At 36.5% G+C, this 27,270-nt stretch overlaps 1 protein-coding gene across 5 annotated transcripts in view; it reads left to right on the top strand.

Moving 5' to 3' along the window:
- Mi-2 (chromodomain-helicase-DNA-binding protein Mi-2 homolog) overlaps positions 1 to 27,270 on the top strand; it is a 62,911-nt gene that overhangs the window by 31,174 nt on the left and 4,467 nt on the right. For 2 of the 5 annotated variants that reach the window (XM_071590438.1, XM_071590437.1), the window contains exons 24-32: positions 1,029 to 1,174; positions 3,413 to 3,504; positions 4,574 to 4,760; positions 4,841 to 5,098; positions 5,912 to 6,562; positions 8,752 to 8,996; positions 9,164 to 9,329; positions 9,755 to 9,949; positions 11,827 to 12,175. In XM_071590438.1, the coding sequence (XP_071446539.1) occupies positions 1,029 to 1,174; positions 3,413 to 3,504; positions 4,574 to 4,760; positions 4,841 to 5,098; positions 5,912 to 6,562; positions 8,752 to 8,996; positions 9,164 to 9,329; positions 9,755 to 9,949; positions 11,827 to 12,175 (2,289 nt within the window). Of the gene's footprint in view, positions 1 to 1,028; positions 1,175 to 3,412; positions 3,505 to 4,573; positions 4,761 to 4,840; positions 5,099 to 5,911; positions 6,563 to 8,751; positions 8,997 to 9,163; positions 9,330 to 9,754; positions 9,950 to 11,826; positions 12,176 to 24,107; positions 24,279 to 25,677; positions 25,717 to 27,270 lie in introns of all 5 variants that reach the window. The other 3 variants (XR_011701734.1, XR_011701733.1, XM_071590439.1) reach the window with 3 other exon arrangements.

Genomic DNA, 27,270 nt, shown 5'->3' with positions numbered 1-27,270 from the left:
GATTCCCCTTATAATTCCCAGTATGAAACAGAGAAACTTCAATTCCATATCCTTTCCTAGAAATCTCTCAATATGCCGGAAGTCAAATTGCATTTAAGTTTTGACTAAAGTTGAACCAATGCAGAATATTAGTTGGACCGTGTCACTGGTTGAAAGCATTGGAAATAAAGGTTATTTGTGTCGTAATTATTACTACATTGGTTTACGAAAAAACAATTCAGTAAACAATTCAATCATGAATCATTTGCTGCGGAAATACGCAATATAGGGATAGAAGTTAACGTATAACATATTAAATTATTAAATTTTATTACTCTCGTGATATTTTTGGACTTAATCATCATTGTTCCTCTATATTTAGACTTATGCATGAACTCCTTGGGCACATTGGGTTAAGTTTAGGAATGAATAACTCATGAGGATATGGAGTTGAAGACCTGCTACTTTGCCCCTGCTCTCTCCCAAAATCATTCTGTTCCTTCTCACCCTTTCCCAGTTGTCCATGTCCTTTCGTCCACAACTGCCTGTATGTTAAATGCTAATCAGAATAATGGCTTCATGATATCCTTCTAGTTATTAGTTCTTACTCCCTTTATAACCCTTGAAATGCTTATTTTTTCCCTACCCCCACCCTCTTACCTATTATTTACCTTCCCACAAAAGCTACAAGTGTCCGGCCACCACTTGGTACTTGTCAATTCACTTTGATGTGCTTTAGTTAACAAGTATAACCTGCCCTTGGGTGAACTACAATGGTTAAAATTTGGTAATCTTTTTGATTCATGAGGCAAAGATTTTGAATGTGGTAGGAGTATATCATAATAATGTATTTGGTCATCAAATGTTTTTTTAGTAATTGTATTAATCATGGGTGGCAATGCTAGCTTGCTTGCCAAACTTAATTTTATGAAGCTGATAAGATGAATAATAAGAGGTGTAGGTATTAAATGGCTGCTGATTGGGTGCTACTCAATTCTGGAGCGATTGATGTGAATGCTGGTTAATTATGTGACCATTTCTTTTAACAGATGATGATAAGGAGGATGATGACTTTGACGAGAAGGCCGATGGTGTTGAGGGCAGTCGCCGCAGCAAGAGGAGGGGCATGGAGAGGAGAGATGACAAGGATCGACCCCTGCCTCCTCTCCTTGCCAGGGTTGGTGGCAACATTGAAGTAAGTGACTCGTTATTGTACTCTGTTCTCAGATATAATCATTGGATTGGGAGGGGCAAGGAACAAGAATGTTCTCAAAGGAACTAGGAATGTACAGTCAACCTATAAATGCAAAAGCATGCTTCATTTCTGTGCACTGCATTACATGTCCATTCTTTTGATTCTGTGCACGTAGCTGTTTCTAAAAGTTTATGCCTAATTTTATTTAAAATTTTAGATTTCCAACTGTCATTAGTGCAGGACAATTTTGGTATGGACAATAAGTGAATGTGAAGTCCTGCTAACTATGTTTTAAAAAAGGCTGCTGGAGTCCCCTGATTTGAGCAGGGGGAATTTCTCCCATGTCCTGTGCTTGCTTCTCAAGGGAGAACTTCCTGGAGGCCACTAATCACTGCTCATTCTAATGGTTGGTGCCAGAGTGCTCGTCTTTCATTGTGGTGTCCTGTAGGTTAATAGCTGGGCAGTGTTCTAGGCCCAGGTGGAGGAAACTTGTGGCATGCTTATTTTTGTCACAAATTTGAAACCAGTATTGATGCTGGCTATATCACTATGAATTATCTTAAGTCAAATGTTGGCTCACTCAAGCATTTCCTTTTGCTGTCCAATGCCCCTTTGCTTACCTATGGGGTACTTATCTCTTAAACATGCATAAAAAATCTGACATGTAATTTTATTGATTATGTCAGGTGAGTTTGTATTTTCAGCCAGCCATTTTCATTATAGGAAAAAGAGATAGAAGGGGAGAGGGGTGATGATAGAAGAGGTGGGAGCAAAGGATCTAAATGGCAGCGTTGGGAAATTTGGACAAGTAATCTGACAAACTTATTAAAGATTATTCATGTTGGTAAATTCAGCATTTATACTTGTTTCAGCTTCATCAAACTTATCTCATCTGCATTCGCATAGAGCACCCTCAGATACTGCATTGGTTTCCATTTTGATACACCAATCTATTAAAGATTTTAAGTGAAGAATTAAGTTTTTTAGATGGTCAGAATAGAAGGGGAAACCCATAGCCTACAAGGGAAACTCTTCTTGCTATCAGCTCATAGCTTTTGACCCTTGCTAAGTGCCAGCTGGTCAATCAATCTGCTCTTTAGTATGAGAGAAAAATGCTGTGTTTTTCTATTTTGGTCACATTTGTTTGACACTCAGAACCTCTCTTCTCTCTTTCCTAAATTTAAATTAAGTGAAAATAGCACAATTAAATTGTTACATATCTTGTAAGTTGAGAGTATAAATAAAAATATTTGCCCTCAGAGTGTTAATGTGAGATTATGTATACATTTCTATGTAAAACATTCTTATTCATCAAAAAAGTCCTGGCATGTTTTGTTTATGCCAGATATTGGAGGCTGGTATGAGAAGGTCTAAGATGAGGTGTTTACCATATCCAAGACTACGATAGAACAAATGAATTGACAGCTCTTGGAATCTGTAATAGTGAAATGCTTATTTTATGTCGCTTTGAGATAATCTACCCTGCCTCTTCTCCCTTGAAGAAATAGGCAGTTTAGCTGTAAGTTAGATCTTTTTCATGTGGAATTAAAAAAAAGGTTTATCATGAGTATATGTATATGGAAATGGCCATTATGAAAAAGAAATTATTTCTTGTGCAAGATTTGAATCAAGTGATATTGCTGGATTAAATGATAATGATACTGAATGTTTAGCCTCTGGTGTTAGTTTAAAGTTTTGGTGGGTTGTCTCGCGAATCTCAGTTAATTGGTGGATGCTGAAGTGGTATGAAATCCTAACCTTTGACTCAGCTGTGTTGTCAATGGCCAATAAGTTTATAGCATCAAGTTTTGCCCTTGAAACCATTTTTACTTAGATTATTTAAACATGCCATTATGGGTAATTATATTTCCTGGGTGTGTCAAGTGATGTATCACCTTACTCATCTGAGCATGCGAGTTTGTCAGTTACGTGCAGGGGGTGGGAAGAATCTACTCTCTGACTTATAACAAACTCGCTACATCAATTTTAACAGCGTTCACTGTACATTATGTGTAGTGTTGCTGGGAATGGAGAGGTTTTAGAATGGAATACACCTTCATTTATTAGGCTTCCATTAAAGGCCCTCTTCAACAGATAATAGTATTCCTAACTGGGACATCATTGACCGTGTGATAGACTTTATTGAATTCTGATGACTGTAGCCCAGGCTGTATTTTTTGTATGCACATTTGTGCTAGTTGTTTCCCTAAATTATTATTATTTATTATGTTTCTGCAGGTCCTTGGTTTCAATGCTCGCCAGAGGAAAGCCTTCCTCAATGCTATCATGCGTTATGGAATGCCTCCACAGGATGCTTTCAATTCTCAGTGGTGAGTACCTGGCTCTTGAAATATCCATATTTTTTCACTCACTGAAAGCATGTGTGTCACTTGTCTTAAGCCTACAAAAAGATTACTATCCACATCCATGCATAGTGAGTGAATGATGTGTGGTTGGATAAATAATATTATGTACAGTGAGTACCTCTCATTAATAGTAACATGATTTTTTAATAAGTAATATGCCAAAAATAATGAAAGAGATACAAGGTTTTTTGAGAAAGTAAATACCTTTCGGTTAAATAAGTCACTGTAATCATAAATTATGATGTCCAATTCTAGATACCGTTATCCGCTGGTCAACATACATAATTACTTCTAAATTTAAGCATTCATTTTAATGGGGCAGATTTTGTTTACCCTATGCATAGAAATTGGCCACCATGGTCGACATTTGGCGATTTCCTTTTTCTCATCTTTGTCATGGAGATATTGATAAGAAAGAAAATTTTCTGAAATGTAAGAAGGCTGATTATTGCCATATTGGAAGGATTTTCTTGTCAAGTGTTTGTAAGGTCTGCATGTTTGTAACATCTACATAAACCTTTAGTCATCACATTTTGTCTGCAAACTTTACAAGCCTTGCAATCAATTCTGTTGGTAATTATTTTTCATGTTCAGAAAATTTATTGCTTTATGTGCACCATGAGTGGAATGCTAATCACATGTCTTGAACATGATTAATGGAAGGTTGCTACTCTCAAAATAAAATAATCCACAAAATGACATTGCATTTTTTCCCTTGAACAAGAGGAAGTAACTACAAGTGTGCAACTCCAAATTTACAATTTTTGTATGGGATTAATGCACGAATTTTACTTATCATCTGAATGGAAATTGTTGATGGCTCAGGAGCCATTGAGAAATTTCATTTCATTCGCTTGGGAGCCATTGAGAAGTAATTTCAAGGAAAGTTAACTCATGGGATTACTTTCACTGAGGAAATCCTCCATTTTTATTGCATTACTGTTAGAAAATACATTCTTATTGGAGCCTGTACATGTCAAATTCAGTTAATTTCTGCCGAGATCACATGTGCTATTATTAATGTCGATAACAGGTTGGTACGAGACTTGCGAGGGAAATCAGAGAAGAATTTCAAGTCGTATGTGTCCTTGTTCATGCGACACCTTTGTGAGCCTGGTGCTGACAATGCCGAGACATTCGCCGATGGCGTTCCTCGAGAGGGATTAAGCAGACAGCATGTCCTCACACGGATAGGTGTCATGTCCCTGATTCGTAAGAAGGCAAGTACCTATCTTATGATTTTGTGGTAAAATTAGCATTAAATTTTGTTGCGGCTTGACAGATTTGTTTCTGTCCTTAGGTACAAGAGTTTGAGCACATAAATGGCTACTACAGCATGCCGGAACTCATCCGCAAGCCAGTGGAACCTGTGATGAGGCCCCAGATGGAAGGGGATAAGGTGACGAATGGTGGTGGGGAGGTCCGAAGTGCCGCAACCAGTTCGAGTGCCACTCCAGCAACTAGCGCTGCACCTAGCCCTACACCAGCGACTGCTGGGAAGGAAGATGATGCAGCTGGCACTGCAAATGCCACAGCACAACCAAAGGAAAAGGAAGAGGTGAGGGCTGCATGAAAAGTATTGGAAAAATATACGCATAGCATGAAGGGCAAGAGTTCTTTAGAATATTTTGTTTAGAAAAATTATTATAGATATACACCAAAACAATACCTGTAACCAGGTATTTCCCTAATTTATATTCAGAATATTAGAACAGAAGAATATGGTTAGTGCATTCCTGTCATGTTTCCTTCTTTCTTACACCAATTTTTTGGTTCTGATTTCATCCCATTGAAATTCAAGCCAAGCTCTTTGGTTTGTTCATTTTTAGTTATTATGCTTTCATTGTTAATACGATCAATGAGTCATGACATAGGTGATGCTAGCATCATCAGAACTAACAATGAAATTTTTTTCATTCAGTTCGTACTGATTTTATTAATTGCCTCCGCTTGAAGTGAATAGGAAGGAAGAAATATGGTAAATGCTGATTATAATAATGTAAATGTGATAAACACAAATTGCAATTATTTTAATCATCTTTGTCTTAAGTTCTCTAGTCAGGATGTTTTGCTGGTTAACATGTTCATGTTTTGCCCCTTGGTAGAAATGTTTCAATGAAGTTGTTAACTAAAGGCAACAATTGCCTTTTTGGACATTTCTGTTGCTGAAAAGTTGTGAAAAGGAAACATCTTTTCATAAATATACTGATTCCTGGTGTCTTTTAATATACTGTCCTCCCAAGTAAGAATTCTGGTGGGAGGTTTAGGTTTGGTCTTCTGTTGATAGAGATGGTGTGGTGGAGGAAATAGAGCAGCAAAAAAGCCATCGGGTAAGGAGTGCTCTTTCACCTGGGATCTTTTTGTTGTTCAGGCTTTGGAGGGAGCAGGAGGCAAGGAGGCGGCAGGGAAAGAGGATGGAGTCAAGGAGGAGGGAAACAAGGAAGAGGGAGGCAAGGAAGCGGTGAAGAGCAGCGAGGGGGTGGCAGACGAGAAGGAGAAGGCCGAAGAGGAAGGTGTGGCCAAGGAGGGGAAGGGCGAAGGAGGGGCCAAGGAGGTGGAGGAGAAGGGGGAGAAGGAAGAGAAAGGGGAGGTGCCATTGGCAGTAACAGCCACCACAGCTGCAGCAGAGGAGACTGCACCCGATGCCAAGGCACAGGAAGAGGTGGGGGAGGAGGCGAAGGAGGCCAAGGAGGGTGGGGGAGAGGAGGTGGCCACAGAGGAGGTAGAGAAGGGGGATAAGGAAGTGGTGAAGAAGGAGCCGGAGACGACAGCTGAGGAGACTCCCATGGAAGTAGGGGAGGCAGTGGCGGGCAGCAGCACGAGTCCCAAGAAGGCGGAGGGGGAGGAGAAGGAAGCAGCGCCAAGCCAGGAGGTTAAGGAGGAGCCAGTGGTGGAGAAGGAGGAGGAAGAGGGCAAGGAGGCAAAGGGGGAGACTGCTCCCAAGGAGGAAGAGCGGCCAGAAGTGGCGGTGGAGGCTAAGGTGGAGGCCAAAGAAGGTGGCACGGAGGAGAAGAAGGAGGGGGTAAGTTGAGGCTGGCCCTCCCTTACTGTGTTCCATCGATACCGATCAGACCTCTCTTAATATAATTGATGGTTTCTGGCGTAACTTTATGGAACCGATTCATTATAAATAAATGAAAGGACTAACTTTGTAGTTCCACACGAACGATTTATTCACACGACCCGGGTTTCGAAGTAAAACTTCATCATCAGGTAACCTACCTGATGATGAAGTTTTACTTCGAAACCCGGGTCGTGTGAATGAATCGTTCGTGTGGAACTACAAAATTAGTCCTTTCAGACCTCTCTTGACAATGCCAAACTAAATTAATCAGGACTTTATAATATTTGTAAGAACTTTGATTTAGCGAGAATTTTTTTTTTTAGATATTTATATTGCAAATAGTGTGACATGCAAATTAATTCTGCTTGCCAGAGCGATGAACTAATGCATTATTTTGTAAGGAGTCTCTCCGAGTCATGTGTAGAAAATATGGTAGTTGTTGATTAAAACTAATCATTTGCTGTGATTTCAGATTAAATTATGATTTAATCATAGAGATAGATTCATTTAATGAGTCATTTAATAATGAATTCATAATGTAAAGAAATATTTATAGATTGGTATTAATTTTACAATAAATTTGAAATTGAACAGTAAACAAGTACATTGTTTTGCACGATGGCATAAAAAAATTAATAAGGATAATTACAAGGGTAAGTTTTGCTTACTGCCTGTATCTTCAACTTGTGATTGTAATTACTGACTGACTTAACTTCTTGCTTTTTTCGGTAAATTAAAGTGTCCAGATCCAACGTTTGATGCTATGATTTACACTTGTAATTTATATTCTCTGATTTTTATTCTTTGAAATATTCTCTAATCTGAACTTTTCCCATGTTTGAATCGACAATTTCTTAGTGTTTGTGGTGCTAAAACTAAAAAAAAAGTGTTTTAAATTAGATTTACATGTATATCTAAAAAAATTTAAATTTGGGTTTGGACGGATGGAAGTGAAGTGGATAGAAAAGAAAACAAAAGAGAGTGCTAGGGGTAGGGGAGAAGAAGGGATTTTTGGGAGAAATGCTGAAGAGGCAGGAAAGATGGATGCCTAGTAGTTTGATTGAGGATGGGATGTTGAAGACTGTGATATAGGGGAGAACGCTAGGCAAATGAGGAAGGGTAAGGAATAGGATGATGAGGATGTTGGACAGATAATTGTTGGTGTGTCCATCCAAAACCTAGCTTAACTGGTAGATTACTTATCATAATAATAATTATCTAAATTATTGTGGTCTCTTCTTCGAAATAACTGGCAGAAGTACACCTGTGGAATAATTTATTACAAATCACTGCATTTGTTTGCCCTGTAATGTAGGAATTTGATATGAGAAGAAAAAATTAAGATGTCATTAATTATTATACATTAATAACAATTTAAAAAGTCTTTTCATGGGGAACATAATGATAATGATGAAACTAATTGGTTTTGGCTAAGATCAACCACAATGGGAGTTTTTGTTTATTTTTTCTTGGTTGCTCCTGCAACATATAATTTCCTTTCAAAATGTTATGCAATTTCCATAAAGTTACATCTGAGATGACAAAATATATTTTTATTGAATTTTTAATGTTTGAAACAGTTTTCAAGTGCCATGATTCATGATTCAGGACACTAACACGATTTAGTTAAAAGTTTTTGAAAACCAGGACAAAGTGTTGTTTGTGCTTTAGACCACCTGCCCTTATATATAAGTTTTTAATAAAAAGTATTGGGAAAAGTTTCTGAAAAATAGATTTATTTAAGAGATTGCTGCAATGCCTCAAAATTCTTCAATTAGTACATCCCTTGAGCATTAGCACAGTTGAAATTACTTCCTCAGGCTTGTTTTAGATTTATTTTAGAAATTTAATTTTGATCTAAGCATTACTGCTACAATTTCCACTGTGGCGTTTTTATATATTGAAGTAAAATATTATTTCAACTATGCTTCAATGTGACTGAAAAAATTCTTATGAAATAGTTCAAACGATGATTTTCTGTTTTTAGTCCAATGCCTGTGTATGAAATTGTTTTTTATCTAGTGAAATATTTATGGAATAAGAATAATCTTTAATTTGTGAGTTTTCAAAGGTTTTTGGTTCTGGAATAATATTTGAATAATAATTTCAGTGATAAATTAAACTCATGCTCAACTTCTTGCTCGCAGGCTAAGGAAGGTGGGGAGGATGCCACGGCTACCAAGGAGGAGAAGAAGGAAGAGGGGCCCAAGCCCATGCTGGCATCCCCGGCCATACTTGCTATGACAGGTGAAGATGCTGCCAACCTTGAGAAGCTGAAGCGGAAATTCATGTTCAACATTGCTGATGGTGGATTCACCGAGTTGCACACACTCTGGCAGAATGAAGAGAAAGCTGCCGTTCCTGGTCGTGAATATGAAATTTGGCATCGAAGGTTAGGGCTCCATTTACTTTAATGATGGCGTTAATCTTTTTACCTGGTTTATATTGCTGCTTTGTTGGCACATGTAATTTGTATGTAATTCATTGTCCATTTTGTGTCCAGTGAGCAACCAAATGTGCCAGTTTTATTATTGACAATGGTACTTCTTCCTTTGCCAGGCACGACTATTGGCTTTTGGCTGGCATTGTTACCCATGGCTATGGCCGCTGGCAAGACATCCAGAATGACATTAGGTTTGCCATAATCAACGAGCCATTTAAGATGGATGTGGGCAAGGGAAATTTTCTGGAAATCAAGAATAAGTTTTTGGCAAGGAGGTTTAAGGTAAGCCTTGACTGGAGCCAAAGAAAAGAAGTTTTTATATTTTTTGTGTTCAGCAATATGAAACAAAACATTTGTATGATTATAATTTGGCCAATTTGCATATTTCAAATATATATTTAGATAAAACCACTGATGTAGATTTTTAAAACATAGACACTCAAAGAAAGGACACTCACATATGTAGTTTTGACTTTTCGACAGCACAGTCATCATCTTCAGAATCTGATGATAGCAGCTGTTCTATTGAAATGTCAAATCTATATGAGTGAGTGTCCTTTCTTTGTGTTTCTGTTTCAAAAATCTTATGATCTATATTAATTTTTATATAATTTGTTCACTGCCGAAGAGTGTTCTATTTCAAAGATATTTATCTCTATATTTACATACATTTATATATATATGTGATTTCCTTGTTTTGTTCACAGCTCTTGGAACAGGCACTTGTGATAGAGGAACAACTTCGCCGAGCCGCATACCTGAACCTTACACAGGATCCCAATCATCCAGCAATGTCTCTCAATGCTCGCTTTGCGGAAGTTGAGTGTCTGGCTGAGTCTCATCAGCATCTATCCAAGGAGAGTTTGGCAGGGAACAAACCAGCTAATGCTGTGCTTCACAAGGTAAGGGGATACTGCGTCAGAAATATTTAAGGATCGTTTATTCAGTCGATTTTTTCATCGCCCAGCTAACTCTTCTCTCTTTTGTGCAAAAAAAAGTTTATGTTGACAAAAGAAATGTGGACTCTGGGAGTATTGAAGGTTAGATTGTTTGGCATCTGAGCATTCTCTCAGAGGATTGCCACTCTAGAGACATTAGGGATCGAAAGACAGAAATCAGTGTTGGGACAGTCAGCATGTTTTAAGCATAGGGACAACAGTAATTTTTTTACACCTTCATATTTTTCCAGTGGACCATTGGGCTGAATTGTTTGTTGGTTTTCCGCGTGGACAGAGTTTATGCTGTCTATGTTTTGCCTCAATGCCCTGTTGACAATGATTGAGTCAGCCATCAAAACATCAGCTGCTACAACCTGACCTGGTGGAAAACCAACAGAGTTCACTGCCACAAAAAGATATTTAATTTGCAAATGGTCTTGTTTTAGTCAGCAAATTGTGAATGAGCCAATTCCGGTGAACTTTGTAATTCATGAGTTCAATATTTCATAAAGGACACTTCCATTAAGATAATTAGTACTGTTTTCATACGCTTGAAATACTCCTGAATTTTTGGTGATGATGTATGTGATGCAGCCAAAAACAGGATCAAGTGTTTCAATTAAAGATAAAATCAAGTACCATTAATTTGACAAGATATTTTCGTTGCTATTGATTGTGGTCACTCCTAGTTTTAATCAGGGTTATCAATATATACTTCGTCGTAATTTTTTTCAAAATATTTACCTGTTTATTAAAAAAGCTATAAACAGTAATGAACCCGAAGGTCAGTTCGGTAGGTGATGTTTGAGTTCACCTAATACTAAGCCCTAAATAGCAATTGAAACTTGTACACCAGCTTGGGGGGGGGGGGGGCAGTTCATTTACCTGTGCCAGTTTATGGTTTCCCAAGAAGATCTGGTTCTAGAAAAATTGCACAGATTGTGTGAAGTTGAGAGTGCCCAGAGAGGCTTGCCCGGAAATTGAACCTGGGCCCTCTAGTCAGTAATCCAATGCGCAACCCTTGGACTACTGCGACCTCACTGTATAATACATCTGGATAAATTACTTATGCTAGATGAAGAGAACTTTTTGAGTAGTGGATGTAGGACAAATATCACAGTGCTTTTCCAGTACTCTTATTTTAAAAGGAAATTTGCTCACATTCAGAATATGCTCCAGAGGGTTTACTTTTAATGAGTAACAAAATTTTGAGTTGTGGACTCTCTAAGAAATATGTAATACCATGGTTTCCCATTGCCTTCAAAACAACCTTGAAATATATAAAATAATTTTTTTACTCTTGCTACAATTGATATTACTGTAATATTGGTGTCATCATTCATCTTTAAAATGTGGCTATGTACACTATTACCCTCTCCCAAGTTACTTGTAGGAAACAATTAACATGTCGTGACATTAGTTTTCTGTTCAGTATTTACATTTGTTGTCAATAATGGCCTTTCAATTATGAAAATTGCCTAGTTTAGCAGGTAATCTTGTTTCCTTCCTAACCATTTGATAATTTCTTTATTTCTTGAATGAACTACCACCATCTACAAGCTAGCTGATGCATCTATTGATTTTCATCATGGCCCTGAGTCATATTTTATTCTTCTATGTGTATACTACTTACGCTCACTATTGCGTAAAGTTGTATCAACTTGTGTTAACCTCTGTCAATAATAAAAAAACTTACAAAAAACAGAGGTCCTATGATTTAGTTGATCATTGAGGGTCAGGTGGGATTTGAGTCAGTTTTCAGATCTTGGGAGGGAAATCAAGTTAACCAAGATTTTGGTTGTTGGTATGGCTCACTTAAATCTTTTGTCTGGTTGCCACAGGTGCTGAACCAGCTGGAAGAATTGCTCTCTGACATGAAGTCTGACGTGAGCCGTCTACCTGCGACTCTAGCACGCATTCCACCCGTGGCTCAGCGCCTCCAGATGTCGGAGAGGTCCATCCTCTCACGACTGGCCACAACGGGTAGCACTGGGAATGGGGCGAGTCCAGGTGGGGCCATTGGGCCTCCAGGTGCCCCCTCTGGCAATGCCTCAGGGCAGGGCATACTCCCAGGCCAGTTCCCGGCAGGCTTCCAAACCGGACAACTCCCAGGCTCCTTCCCTGGTGGCAATTTCGCCAACTTCAGGCCTCAGTACTCTGTGCCTGGGCAGCCACAATCAGGATTCCCTGGTAAGAAAAAGTGCAGTCCTGGATTTTATGGAGATTGAGTGCAATGCTATGCGTGCGTTATTTTGTTTATGCCACTGGACAAAATAATTTCCATTTCTCAAAGCTGCAAGACACCATACGAGTCTTTTTTCATCATACTAGGCTACAGACTTTTTACATGCTGTCATAATGAAAATGTGACTATGCATATTTGCACTTGACATAATTAGGCTAAGAACATCTTTGTTTTGCTGAGATAATATTTGTTGGAAGACTTGAAAATTATCTTGCAGTTTTGAAAAATGGGCTCCTGGTGAACGAAAGTGACATTTTTTTGGTGCATATATGTAATTAATTGTTAGGAGAAGTATGTTGTAACTCTCTTCCATTCAACTACACTCGTGCAGGATTAGCATAATGATAACCACTGTAGTCTGATGAGAATTAGAGAATTTGGAAGATTAGGCAACTTATTTCAGATTTTTTTGATGCAAGTCTTCATGGATGGGCAGTTTTATTACAAATTGTATTTTTGCTTGCGCTATCCACTTGGTTTGTTGCTTTAGTGGTTGTACGGGAAAACTCCTTTACAATCTTCTTTACTAGCATGTGAAATTTTGTATGAAATTTCATGAACTGTTTCCTCAAAGGAGCTGTAAGGTGGGGTCAGTTTTATGTGGTATCAGATTCATGTTATTTTATACATGAAATTACATGGTAGAAGGGTTAGTATTCTGGCTTTCAATTTTTTCATGAAAAAAAATAGCGGACCTTACTTTTCGAATCGCCCCCGCACATCGAAGTATTGAATGAATTGTATAGTTTTATATAGTGTGAATCTATTAAGTTATTAAGTTCATGTTAGGGATCCTCTTTACGTTATTGTAATCTAATTGACCTGAGTGATATCAATTTTTTTCTAGTATTATAAGAGTTGTGATTTGAGTTCGAAGATTTTTGGCCATTTTCTGCTATTAGCCAAGGCCAAGGAAATAGTTTTCAGAAAATATTTTCCACATTTTTACAAATATTTCTTGGTTATGCCATCACTAAAAAATGATTGAAATTGTTTGCCCCAAAGTTGTGTGCTTGATGAACATTAGATTTGTTCAAAGCTCTAGGATATTGTGTTTGTTTCAGTCATTGCAACATTTGAATGCAGGAAAGAAATTTAATTTTGTAGGCATCAGTTGAGAACAGAAAAAAGAGAGATTAATCTTTTTTGAGAGATTATTTGATATGGAATTTCAATAGCCCATTTTATCTGTTTCTCAAATCTCGTACCATAGAAATCAAATATGATAGAACTTTTTGCACATAAAAATGCACAGATGTTTGTTCCATATTCATCCACCACTGCATGATGTTCAGCTTTTCACTTTTAGGGAGGCTAAATGCTCATTTGAATTGCTCCTGTTAATTTCATTGGTTTTTTTGTGTGACATTCTGTTTTTCTTATTATCAGATTTTTATTTTTGGCTGTATCTGGTTTATTTTTCCAATCAAAATTGAAAATAAAATCAGGAATCTTTAATTTTATTCAAGCAATTGGAAAAGAGAGAATATCATCTTGCCATTGAAACATAATACATGTAAGTCGATGGGTGTCTAGGAGATGATCATTGTGGAAAAATTGTTTTAGATATGAGCCAGAAAGCGTTACACTTCTACATATGTTTGAAAAATATTTATTATCAAAAAGACTTGTTTTTGTTCCTGCTTGTCTTCAATTCCAGCCATAATGTCATGTGCTTATTCTTTGTGGATATGTTTTTCCTTGCTACCCCTACCATTGATGAAGTGAACTCCTAAGTGTAATTAAAATATTTTTTCATTGATGGAAGTCCTTATGTGCTGAGATGTAGCCTTAGTTCCTCAACAGCTGGTTTAATATACATATAAATTCAATGAAACCTCACTTTTGCTCTATGTTTTCCCACCATTGATGTCATTTTCTCCTTGCCCTTAGAATTTCTGTTTCTTGGTTATTTAAAACAATTAATTACATTTTAAAAATTTCAAATTTCTGAAAACTTGGGTTGATCAGTGGAAAAGTGGAAAAGGTGGAGCTAGGGTCTTGCCTGCTGACAAATATGTCATTTCCATGTTTATATGGTTGTATAAAAATGTATCCCATCATTTATGGCCATGCATCAAGTCACTAGTTTTTCAAAAAATGCTTGTTAATCATTGTCGTAATTCCCTTGGTGATATTTCATTTTTCAGTATACAAATTTCAAAGAATTGTATCTTTCATCAATTTTATTGTTGATTTCAAACACTAATTAATGTATTGCTAACATCTATCATTCCTTTCCTGCACAACAGCAAAATTAGTGAATATCAATACTCTCCTCATTCCATAAATCACGCAATAATGCATTTCACTTGAGTTAAAAAAAAAACAATTCTTTTAGAAGTATCTTTTTTGTAACCCTGGGTTGAATTATTCATTACAATATAAAAACTAATTTTTCATTAAAATGATTAGGAAACGGAGAAAAGAGAAATCATTGGAGCAGCTATATACATGTCTTTTGCAAATAATGGGCTCTTTCTCATTGACTCTTATCAGTCTTCCACTTCAGACAAAATTTAGTAAATGTTTGCATGAAAGCAGTGCTCCCGGGCGTGACAAACTTGAGAAAATATTTAGGGACTGAATTCAGTTTGCAAAGACATCAAATATCCTTAGTGGAGTTCCAATAAAGGAGAACAAACATACATTTCAGCAAAATTGATGGTTTCAGAGAATCAATTGAAGGGTAGACCAATTCAAGGTCTGGCTGGTACAGGGCGCTACTGTTTGTGGTATAACCTACAGGGTCGTTTGATAAAAACCTCTGCACACTATAAAGAGATGGTTTTGTGTGGCGTGGATGGCTCTTGAGCTTTAGAGATTGTAATGTGGGGAAGACATTATTTTTTTGGTAGGCTAACCTACATGACCCAATCGTTTACAAGGAACCTTGCTACAGGGGCAAATGTATCAAAGGTCAAGGGACCTTTTTTATCATCTCAAGGGATCCTTTGGTCCTTCCAATCTTAGAATTGGCATGTTATCTCTCTCTCACTTCCCCCCACTAGGGCGAAGAAGAGGTATTTCAATGTATATTACTGTAGATGAACTATTATAATCAATATAATGATCAATCAGATTCTAGTCCTATATTCAAATGTACTTTATATACAGCTTAATTTCTCGGCATTATGCACACGATAGTTATACTGGTGCATAATTAATGCAGTGGTGTGATAACATGATATCAATCAGTGGAGTTTGGTTGCTTGCAAATTGTTATTTTTTCAAGAATTCATGGATATTGTGATTACAGCAAAGAGTGTTTTAAGTTAACATTAAAATCTTGCGTGCATTTGGTGGAGAGGACCTTAAGGTAGTTGCTGACACATTCTTACTGAAATATGGTCAGCTCATTGGTTGGATCATTTCTGTGTGTATGCATTCCATGTTAGGCTGTTTGTCATCCTTAAAAGGTGTTGAATACTACGCCATTCCACAATGTTGGATTGTTGAAGTTAGGGTGGTGTAGAATGGACTAGTTGGAAAGCTTTTGCCATCTCCTTAACATTTCAATGGTCATCTCAGCAACCGATGGTACAGGATTGCCTAATGCTCTGGGTTGTGCAGGGTTTAATGTGAGATTTAGGGTAGGTTAATTTTTCTTGAAGAGTGTTCTCAAGCAAGGTAGTCTATCAAAGTTGGTGAAACATCTAGGCAGAAATGTTTTCCAAGTGGAACAGATGATCATTGGCTACTGTGCAAAACTGCTAACCCCCAAGTCCAGTGTGCTAGAAGGTTTAGTTCAATCCATAATAAATGTTTTGTCTTATGGCCATCATTTTCCATCTTTGCGCATGGCAAATTTTTGATGCAAAATGAAATCTGATAAGCAGGTGTAAATTCATTGACACTGGAAAGACCTATAAAATGCTGTGCCATTATTCAAAATAGTGTTACGAGAATGATGTTTGTGTTGTTCAGATTGCACGTATGAGCTAGCTCTGATGGACATTCAGAAACTTGAATATTTATTCTATGGGAGACTACCTTTAAGCTGATGCATGTGAAAATGCTAGTCAGCTTATTTAACTTTTTCATGTAAAGAAGCAATGCATCAATGGAATTCAAATGAGTCACTCCATAATTTCTTTGGACCGTCTTTTCAAGCAGACATTTCATAAATTGGTACCTTTGTGAGAATTTTTTTAATATTTTGGTTCAGAGTCAAGTGAATTTGTTAATCTATTCTTTGATATTATGGTAGTAATCAGAGCTGATGTTTGTCCCTTCGTGCTTACTTTGAAATGTAATGAATACCTTCATTCATTAGTTTCTCAATCTGAAGGTTGGTGATGCAGTTCATCGTTCTTCTCAATTATCCCTCCCAGTGACCACCCTTCATTGTAGTAAGTATTAGCCCCTTCCTATTGGAGGTCATCCTTAAAGCCTTCTCTTCAAATACATACCACTTATTCATAATCACTTTTATGGTGTGTGAGCATGGTAGTATGTAACATGATCTTCTGTGTACAACTCATTGCTCACTTCACCTGTTGACTTGATTTCCATCAATCATCATCAGCGCTATATTTGGGAAAAAATTTTGCCATGTATCCAATAATTCATGTTTGTAATCCAAATAGTGTCATGCATTCCACATAAAGGTTTTCAAAAAATGGTTCTCAATTAATTCCCAGTAACTTCAGAGCCAGGGAATCCTCTCCTCATCATGCAATAGACTCTTAAACTGGGACTGTTCTTTACCAGTTGTATTATTTTGTGATGCTTCCAACCCGCGTTAAATCATTTCCAAATTAGGGTAAGTAAGACTTCATTTGTTCTAATTTTTCTCCTATTTAAGTGCAACCCATGCCATCAGTTTTTTCTGCTCCACGTTTTGTTCTTCTGAGTCCTCCTCTTTAAATATTATTTTCTCGTAGGCTTACTGCACAGGATTTAATTCATTACCAATGGTGTAACTTGGTGGAATTGCTGTACAGAGATTAAAAAAAAAAATATTTTGTTTCTTCATATGCTAAAATAATTGCCTTGGACCCAAAGTTGCGAGATTAGGAACATAAGGAACCAGGTTAAGTAAAAGAGTGTCGATGATTCGCCGTTCATTGTTTGTGGCTTTAAAAGTACTCAAGCTACTCAGCACAATAGAAAATACATTGCCCTCACCTACTCTCTCCTCCCCACTCCCAGTTTTGCCTCCCACACCACCCCATTAAATTTCTCTTTAAATTCGCATTCTCTCTGCTACCTCTCTCCTCTTCCTCCCACTTGAACATATTCACTTGACCGTGGACAGTACTTCAAAAATGTCCCACTCCATTTGATGGTCACCTAGTTGACCAAAATATCGGTATAGTTTTTTCCTTAAATATTCAATATTAGGGATAGGACTAGGATAGGACCTTACATATTCACAGCCAATAGTTCTCACAATCTTTGATCTGAATTTATAATAGAATGATTGGATTTTAGATGAAAATTTCTGGTTGTGTAAAGGGTGACAAAAGGCTTGTGGGCATGTAGAAATGATGCCAGTGCTCGATTCTTGGCTTGATTTTAAACAAGTTAAAGAAAATATCATTTATTTCATCCTCATGTTTCGTTCTCCTATTGCTTCATTTACGCAGGTGTTGCATGTTGGTGGTGAAAGTTGGCATTTTATGACCGGCCTTTTCTTTCTCCCATCATTGCTTCCACTTAATTATTCAATGTAGCCATTTTATAAATTTGGATGATTTGTCAGCTGCTGCAATTTGTCAAGAAGCTTTTTATGCAGTCCAAGCATCTTTTTCATTAATACTTTTAATGTATTCATTGGTCACATTTCAATTTACCGATTAAGCTATCACTAAATTTGACCAATTTGGAACATGAAATGGAATGGAATGTGAAATGAGAGGGAGCATTGGACAATCTCAATTTCCGTGAGACATAACTGAACACTTTGGACAAACAGATAATAAAATTGCTTCAAAGCCATTTATAAGCCTTCCCTAGATGTGATGTTGACATCCACAAACTCTTCATCAGTTATTTCACTCCAAAAAAACAAAAGTTATTTCTTTGAACAATTGTGACTTTCCCTCATACACTTAGAATTTTCATTCCTTAATAGATGGTGGAGTGGCAAAATTCTGGAGGCCTTGCACGGGGAAAAGTTGGCGGGAACAATTAGAAGGAAAGCAATTTACAAGACAGTGGCTGACGAATGCATGATGGAAGCTGTTAATACTTAATCTGCTATATCTTAAGTAAAATAAAAAAATCTTAAGTAGGATATATCAAGAGGTTTTTGTTAATAAAATTGAAAAAAAAAGCCACAAAAATATTTGTCTGAATGTACTCTTCCATTCAACTGCAAAATTCAAATTAATGCTGATCAATGAAATAAATTAAATCATCCCTTTTTATGCCCGCTATATTTATTTTAAATGATGAGTAGATTCTATAAATTTAGGTCTTTTATCTTCCTATGTTAATGTGTGATTACCTCCTTATAATAAATAATTTCATAGTATAAGGGCTGATGTTGGTGTTCCAGAATTTATGAGATAAAAATCTCCAGAAATGCATTCAGTTTCAATTAATCAATTCTTGAAAATTATTTCACAAAATTGGAGTCTCTCTTGTATTGGATATATTTTTAGGGGTTGTCTTTCAGGCTGAGGATAGGATGAAAGAGGAACTCATGCAATCAGTTACTGAAAAATTTTTAATTTGTGATAATACAACCACAAATCATGCTAAATATTTCCATCATAGGAGTGTCGTCTGCAACCTTGTTACATTATTGGTAGTACTAAAGAAATAGGTAGTCAATTCACCTCTACGATTGCATCACATTATAAATCTCCAGATCATTTAAGTTTGGAGTTAGCAAAATATACAAGGGATAACATTTGAAATGGACACTGGGAGCATAAATGTAATTGCTATGTTTAACTCAAGGATGTGCTTTGAGTTGAAGTATTTAATGGCCCCCACAAATTCAGGAGCCACATTTCTCCTTACTCATTGGTATAGCATCTCTAGGGCACTGGTGAAATGTTTGCCATGGTCTGCTCTCTCTCTCCCTCTGTGTGTATATATATATATATATATATATATATATATATATATATATATATATATATATATATATATATATATATCATATGCATATGTAAATCTTCTGTTATTATGGTTCAATATGAATGTCCTTCAGGAATTTGTTCCGGTTCACACAGTCAAAAACTCACTCCAGATCATTTGAAGGAATAAAGGTAGGTTGGTCCTTTTTTACTCTCTTCACTATCATGTCTGAAAGCAAGAATAGATTCTCTTGTTCCTCTCCTCCTTAATACAGATTTATCTCATCTTAATTGCCTTTCCAAATTTATATCCATTCTGTGATGGATCATTGCGGTTGTGACCTGAAATTTATGGGTCTTCAGTCTTACTTGCTCGTAAGTTCATATTCATCTCTTTCCCATTCAGGATAGTGACATTCTTCTGATTATTATCAGTATTTTTCCCATTGTGTAGGTGATTCAGGTAAAAAGTGCAGCTGTTTTATTTGGTCTAATGTCATGTATTTTTTTTATAAATATCAGTTGTAATTTTCTCATTCCTAGTGTTGATATTTGCCCATCCATCCATCGGTCCATTACTACAGCAAATTCAGCCCTAATTATGGCGTGTTCTTTATGTTCATCATCGAAAGTGTTTTCGAGGAAGATATCATATTTTTTGATATCCTCCTAATTATTATATTCCAAATGTTATTCTTTTTATCAATTTACAAGTCTTCATGAAGATTTTTTTGGTTGCCTTGAAAAAAGTCCCTTTGCACTTATTCCATTCATCAGAGTGATTTCTAATGATTTTATGAGATTTTTACTCTGTTATTTGCTCAAGATTGTTTGAGTTAATCGTGTAGTTTTTTGTTTAATCTTTCATCATTTTCTTTGTTAATTCAATGCCAACGTAATGTCTTTTGTGCTTTGGTTTTGGAAAGTGTATTTCCTCTTGTTTCTATTGGAGCAATCTCTTCATTTGTGACCCCCTCCTTAAATAATTTATTGTTGAAGGAGGGGTCGTAAATGGGAAGTCAAGACTGAGTCAATGTTCAGCTTGTTTTTTGACTCAGTGCATTTAGAATCTTCTGCTCTTGAAGTTAGTGACAGCTTACCTATTTGATTTCACAAAAAAAACTCCAAAAAAGAATTGACCTGTGTATTTTTGGTAGATATACATAAGCAGGTAAACTTCAGGATTGAGCTCTAATTGTGCCTAATGAACTCTCATCTTTCCCTGTGAATTGCATTGTCGAATCAACTTTAATTAGATTATACATAGTACTCATATAATTCATAAACACAGTAATCAACCCAAAGGTCAGTTTGGTAGGTGATGGTAGAGTTCACCCAGTACTAAGCCCGAGGGCATGTGAAATTCACACATCAGGGTAGAGGGGCCAGTTCCTTTCCCAGTGCCGGTTATGGTTTCTCAGGAAGATCTGGTTCCCGAAATATCACATAGCTTTGGTGGAACTGCAGGTGCCCAGAGAGGCTTGCCTGGGAATTGAGCCCGAGCCCTCCGGTCAGTAGTCCAATGCTTTACCCCTGGAGTAATGCTATCCCTTCTGTCAATATATATCTCCTGAAAATATGTTGCGAAAACAACATTGTGTAGAAAATAGTCATGAGTAAGGATGGCTATGGGAGTGTTCATGATATTTATAGCTTTTGCCATTAAAAAATACTTAAATGGGTTTTGATAGTCTTGAGTTGGATTAAAAATTCTTATGATTACGAAGGAAAGATTGAAGGGGTAATGGCAATGCCAGGTTATTCATTAGCTGCAGTAACAAAATTATAATTAAGGCAAGTAATTTTGACATTACTTCTGATTGAGAATGTTAGCCATACAAGAATAAATACAAGTCACCAATTTCAATTTAAAACATGCACCTCTCTGAACACTTTGACATGAAGCTGCTTCCATATAAGTTAAAGAAAAAGTTTGAAAGTCTCTTGAGCATATTGCAGTGATGTCTGAAGCAGTTGATCATTGTTATGCAGAGGCTGTGCTTACCTTGTTGGGAGACCAGTTTGAGATCCTCCATGCCTCCTCAAGCGATTAGACCAACTAAAGTAATTTTGGAAGAATATACTGAATTGGGGTAAAAAGATAGGGATGTGGGCTGCGGGAGATTGAAAGATAACTGTTAATTAGAAAACATGAAATATTCAAAATTATATTCCAGTTTTCCCAATCTCTACTAGGTGAAATAAATATTTTTTCAGTTTCCAACTAAGTGTAAATGAAGGCTATTAGGATTTTGTGAAAGAGGAAGGTTTTGTTGAAAATTAAAATGCAACGGTGAAAACTATATCAGCAGAAGATTAACTTATCCTCTAAGTATTTTTGATTAAAATAGTCATAAGTAGTTTGGACTTGAGGAGGAGAATTGTGTTAGGCAAAAAGCTTTTCACAGGGAGGATGTTGATGACATGGTATCAATGTTGGGTAAGGATGTAAAAATAAAGATAAATGAAAACTGTGATATTGAGCGAGGTTTTTCACGGCATGGAAACGTGGTTTTAGAAACATTAACTTGTAGTCTGGAGGATTTTGAGATGCATACGGGTGTCGAGAAGCTGAAATGGACAGGAAGTAAAGCAAAATTAGAAATATGAAGCAAAGGGGTGAAAGAAAAGGGATTATTAGAAGGGTAATCCAAAGGAGGTAGGAAGATGGATGCTGAGCATTTTGATGGGCGATGTTTTGTTGAACACTGTGATATTAATGTGAAGGGGAGAATGTTAGGCAAACGAAGAAGTCGTCAATATAGGATAAGTGGGTTGGACAGAGTGAAAAGGGCAATGAAATAAGTGGAATTGAAAAGAGGAATAATACTGTTATATGTAAGGTTGGATTTCATCAAGAGAAGCAGGAAAATGTATTGTGGTTCAGCGTGTCCATCCAAAACATATCTTTAATGGGAGCTGAGAGGGAATTTTTCTTGTCACCTCTTTGTATTATTAAAAAAAATGTTATGGTTTATTAAGTGTTTTCCATAACTTTGAACAATGGAAGAAAATATTCCAAGGATCCATAGCTTGATTTTGCTTCACCTTGTGAAAGATTATTATCACCTCATGAATTCATTCTTCACCTTATGAATTAGGGTATCATCACATACTCAGGGCAAGGCGAAGGTTAGGGCCATACTTTGGGCAAGAACGAGAGCCTGCAGCGGTTTTTAACTGAGGTATCCAACATCCTTGAATGTAACATAAAGTTTGCTGAAGTTTGATTTTTGTAATTGTCTTGTTTTAAGGGAATTCATGAATTACATGTAGATATATTCATTTTCAGCTCCAAAATCAATCATTCTTTTTTAACCTCCTTTTGGTGGGAACAAAAAGAAATATTTGATTCTTGTTTAAGTGAAACTGTTGCTAATTCTTGTTATATTGATGGGTTTCATGTCAATCATGTTGATTTAAATTAAAATTTGATTCAAGGGAGAATAGAGCTTTGAACAAGAGTATAGTGTAGTATTGTTAGTTACCAGAGGGATCTTTTCTTTGCTCATAGTTTGCCAAGTGCCAGTATTGCCATTTAATGGGTCACATCTCTAAGAATTTGGAATAAGTAGTTAAATAAGTAGTTACAAGTGAGTTATGTGCTCTGGCTTCTTTTATTCTGTAAGGTGTCATTGTTATCAGTAGTCCATGCCACAGATACAGTGCTACTGAGTACACAAGTGTAGCTAATAGAGACTGCATGAGAGCCATTGCATTGCTGTCATTAACTAACTCTGATGAGCGGCTAATAATAAGGTTTGCATGTTGGATCAAATATGGGCATATTTGGAGATTGTTTTATTTTTATGAGCAGAGTCAAATTGGAGTACTCTTGAGAAGCTTAGATTTTGCATATTAATTAACCTGTTCTCATCTCAGTGGAGTAAGAGTACTGCTTGGTTAATTATAGATAATTGATCGATTTAGTGTAGCATGCTGCTGTCAGAAACTTATTATACTAACAAATCTGGTAGATCAGTGGTGCTCAACCTGCAAACCAATTCAACCCCAATTTTTTTCACGATCTGTTAGTAATCATCAGAAAAAGTTGAATCTTGTGGAGGAGTTATAAAAAAATACTCTTAGTCTTTTTATCTCTAGGTGAAATTTAAAGAAACATAGTATTTACATTTATGTTGCATATTTCCAAATGACAGTACATCATCATATTTAGCTGCCTAAGGTCGTGTGTACACTGCATGATACCTAGAATAATTGTGCTAGTGGCACTTGATTGGAGTGATTAAAAGTGACTAGCAACAATGCAATTTTATCTGTACTGTTGCCTAATCTGTAACCTCTCCAGGAAGGCATTATAGCTGCAATGAAGCCCTAAACCAAATGACTCTGTCAGCTGCAAATACCTTTCTTATTTTTGGCATTGTTATTTCTTGGCTCCATAATGGAATCCAATTTCTTACCTCTGTAGTCAACCATTCAGAATCAGTTACGAATGTTGACTGAAAATGACTCTGCAGCGACATCACCTGGAGATGCTCATGTTTGCATTGTTGCTAAATTGATGGGTGAAGCACCCGCTTAGACATGGGGAGGAGGTTTCACATCCCCTGTTTGTTTTGTTTGCCAGCTGTCACTCTGCTCTCGGTTGCTCTAGGTAGCCAGGCACTGTACATGCACGCATTCAGGCTGAGCACCTCTGAGGTGGGGCATAGTAACTCAAAAAAGGCAGTGCGAAGAGGGCATGGGCTTTTTTGAGTTGTCTTTGAGGGCTGTGTTAGCTTTGTTTGCCTAACAAAGAGGGTAAGAGTAAGGAAGGAAGGAAGTGGTGTTTGGTGTGTGTGAGAGAGGGCTTTGGGGGCTCTACTTGGTGTTTTTGCAGAGGCGTCGCCCGATATTGACGTCTCCCGTGTGCCGTTGTTTCACGATGGCAACTGGAGGGAGTCTTGGTAGAGAGGCTGGATGGGCTGAAAGGCGGGTTGACGCGGCCTCATAAGTGACTGAAAAAAATTACTAATGCACATGTATGCTCACTTGTAGAGTGTCTGCTCAGGTTTGCCTCCATACAGTTTCATTTTGTGTCCTGCATAATGAATGGTCTTGTTTTTTTTTTTTTAATGTTTTTAGTTTTGCAAACATGGTAACACTATTACTGTAATTATTAATTTCAGTGGTGGTCGTATGTCTATTTTATGATTTTGTTGAGACATGCACTGCATTAACATTAGTTAAGTATTGTGTTGTCAGCCCAGCTATTGTTTCCCATGTGCAGTTTGTTTGTCATAACTTGAGTGATGCATGCTAGTCCGCAGTATTGGTGGGACTGGTCCATATTAGACAATGGGACGGTTGTGATTATTCTCGAGGCAGCAGTCCAGAAGGGAAGGGTTTGAGGGATATGGGGAGGTTGGTTTCCTCTCTGCAGCTAGGCATTTACCGCAGAGAGACAACCATATCATGCCAAGGAACCCATTCCCACAGTGGATATCCTTGTTAGACCATGGACTAGTTTAAGCTAGAAGCACTCACCATGCATGAAATGTGGCAAACACATTCCCTATCACCCTCCTCTGCATTTACAATGTTGTATGTTGTCATGAGACAAGTTAGGGCGATCAAACTGTTAAGATCTAGATAGAATCATTGAATCATTTTCGTGAACAGAATTAAAAAAATGTGATGGCCTGAATGATAAACGTGCTTATGCATGCTGCATGCATAGAGAGCTTTTGGCAGGCTTCCTTTAGATTTCTTTTTCAGTTCATTTTGTATCGTTCTTCAAATTTAAGTTGGCTCAAATTCAAAACATTTTAATTAGTTGACTGGTTACTGGGTGTCTGCTTCCATCCCTTCATTATACCCTTGTTCACTTTGCCCTTAATTAGAATTCTGTGAGTATGTAACTTATTATTTAGTTACTGATGTTCATCATTACTGCTTGATCCATATTTTGAAATTCTATTTCATTGTTATCAAATTTTTCACCGACATTTGCTTGATAAGTAGCCATTTGGGAATCAATTTTTATTGGATAAAATAAGGGTATATTTAAATTTTGTGTGCAGAAATGCATTCCTCATTCAAATATTAAATGCTTATTTCATAATTTGTTTTGAGAACATGACCATAAAAATGTACTTTATATTCTGTTGACTGCCATGAATTAAGCTCTCACAGGAAGCAGCTAATCAAGTTTTAATTTTTGCCAAGAAAGTAACCAATTGTAATATAATTATTTTAATGGCGATTAGCTCTTACCGTATGATGTTTTCAACATTTTCATTAAGTCAAATGATTTCTTTTTATGCTTAATGCTGTTATGGCCTATTTTAATATTGCATTTTAATGTATTGATTAACAAATAGAATTTTATTGTGTTGATAGTTAAGGCTTTTTCATAAATGTGTGTTTTTTCCTCTACCCCGTGTGCCTGCCTGTGTCTCAATCTGCAGTGAATTCAAGCTGATCCATTGACATGGAAGGGGAGAGAGGTTAGAATCTTTCCAAAACCTTAAGTAGCCTTAATATATGTTACAAAGGGGGTGCAGAATGTTCATTCTGCATTCTTGCATTTTATAAATTTAATTCAGTAGTTTTATTATTTATTTATTGCTAATTTTAATTTTAAAACCTTGACCTGCCTTGCATCATGGCTTGAAAAATGCCACATGTGCATGTTACACAGCCACAATACCCTGCATACTGCATTTTATTTTTTGAAATGCTTTGTTAAGTTAAATATGTGGTGCTTGTTTATGTTAAACTAATATGTAAGGATATGCTCATTTGTAATTTGCCACTCCTCTATAATTATTCAAGTTGAGGATCATTGTTGGCAAGGATTATAAATCACAGCATTTTGGCATAATTTTATAGAAAATCCTGTCGATGCAGTTGCTCACAATTGCAAAACATATTTTAAAGCTATTATATAGTTTTAGACATTAAAAATAACTATCAAAATGTAATGGATATCCTCCAGTTTGCTTCATGTCAGTAGGCAATGTGAATGTGATCCAAATGTAATCCACATTTTTTTAATACCTACTGAGTCTATGCCCCTTCTTTGAGGAAAATGCTTTGCCATTATACCATAATAAATCCATTATAATCCATACTAGAAGTTTCTTACATTAGGCTTTGTTAATCAGGGTTCACAAAGAAAAGTTGCTTTTCATCTCCTGATTTTATTAAAGCAATTATTTTGCAAATTAAGCAGTCTACTTCTAATAATTGTAATAGTACGTTAGGCCTTAGTTATAATCATCGAGTAAGTAATTACCTGCGTTTGAAAAATTTCCATTTTGGTTTGCCTATGGGCACTAGTAACTTGACTTTGCGCATCCTATTTATTCCTTCCAATGAGTAAGTAAAAATAAAATTCCTAAGACACCTCAGTGACTTTTTTATTTGTTACTATGAGGTAAGGTAGGTATTGGGTGGACACATTCTGTACACTCCTATGCTTCTCAGCCTCACTGAAGAAGACAAAACATGACACACAACGCTGTAATAAACTGTTGTCTTATGTAGCATATATTGTCTCCCTTTATTCCATAGAACATCCCAATATTTTCAGTGCACTTGCTACAATTTTTCTTTATTATTTGTAATCGCATTTATGTGTGTTATGAAAATTACACGGCCCTTTTTAGGCCTATTTAAAATTATTTTGACAATTGTCAATCAAGTTGTTGACTTTTCAAATGTTGTTCATATCCAGGAGAATGATCATCCTTAAGGAAACTATCTTAGGATGCATTAAGGTGTGCAGAAATGTTTGTCCCACATGCTGCACATTTTAAATGTTTTTCAGTGAAATAATGAAGTCCACGTGAAAATATCAAGTCATAAAATTGGAGAAGCAGATTTCTGATTTTATTTAACAGCCTAATCTGAAGTATTTTTCGTACATTCATCTTGAGAGGCTCAGACTTATTTGTTTTAAACAAACATTGTAGGACTGGAGAAGTGCTATTTTCTTTGCTAAGAAATATTTACTTTATGGAATTTTGACTATAATTCTGCACTAATTTTTTTGCTTA

This window comes from Hetaerina americana, unplaced genomic scaffold (genome assembly GCF_022747635.1).
Source record: "Hetaerina americana unplaced genomic scaffold, ioHetAmer1.1.p SCAF_4, whole genome shotgun sequence".
Classification (NCBI taxonomy): Eukaryota; Metazoa; Arthropoda; class Insecta; order Odonata; family Calopterygidae; genus Hetaerina; species Hetaerina americana.
Note: the sequence above shows the minus strand (reverse complement) of the source record. Positions and strands in the feature narration are given on the sequence as shown.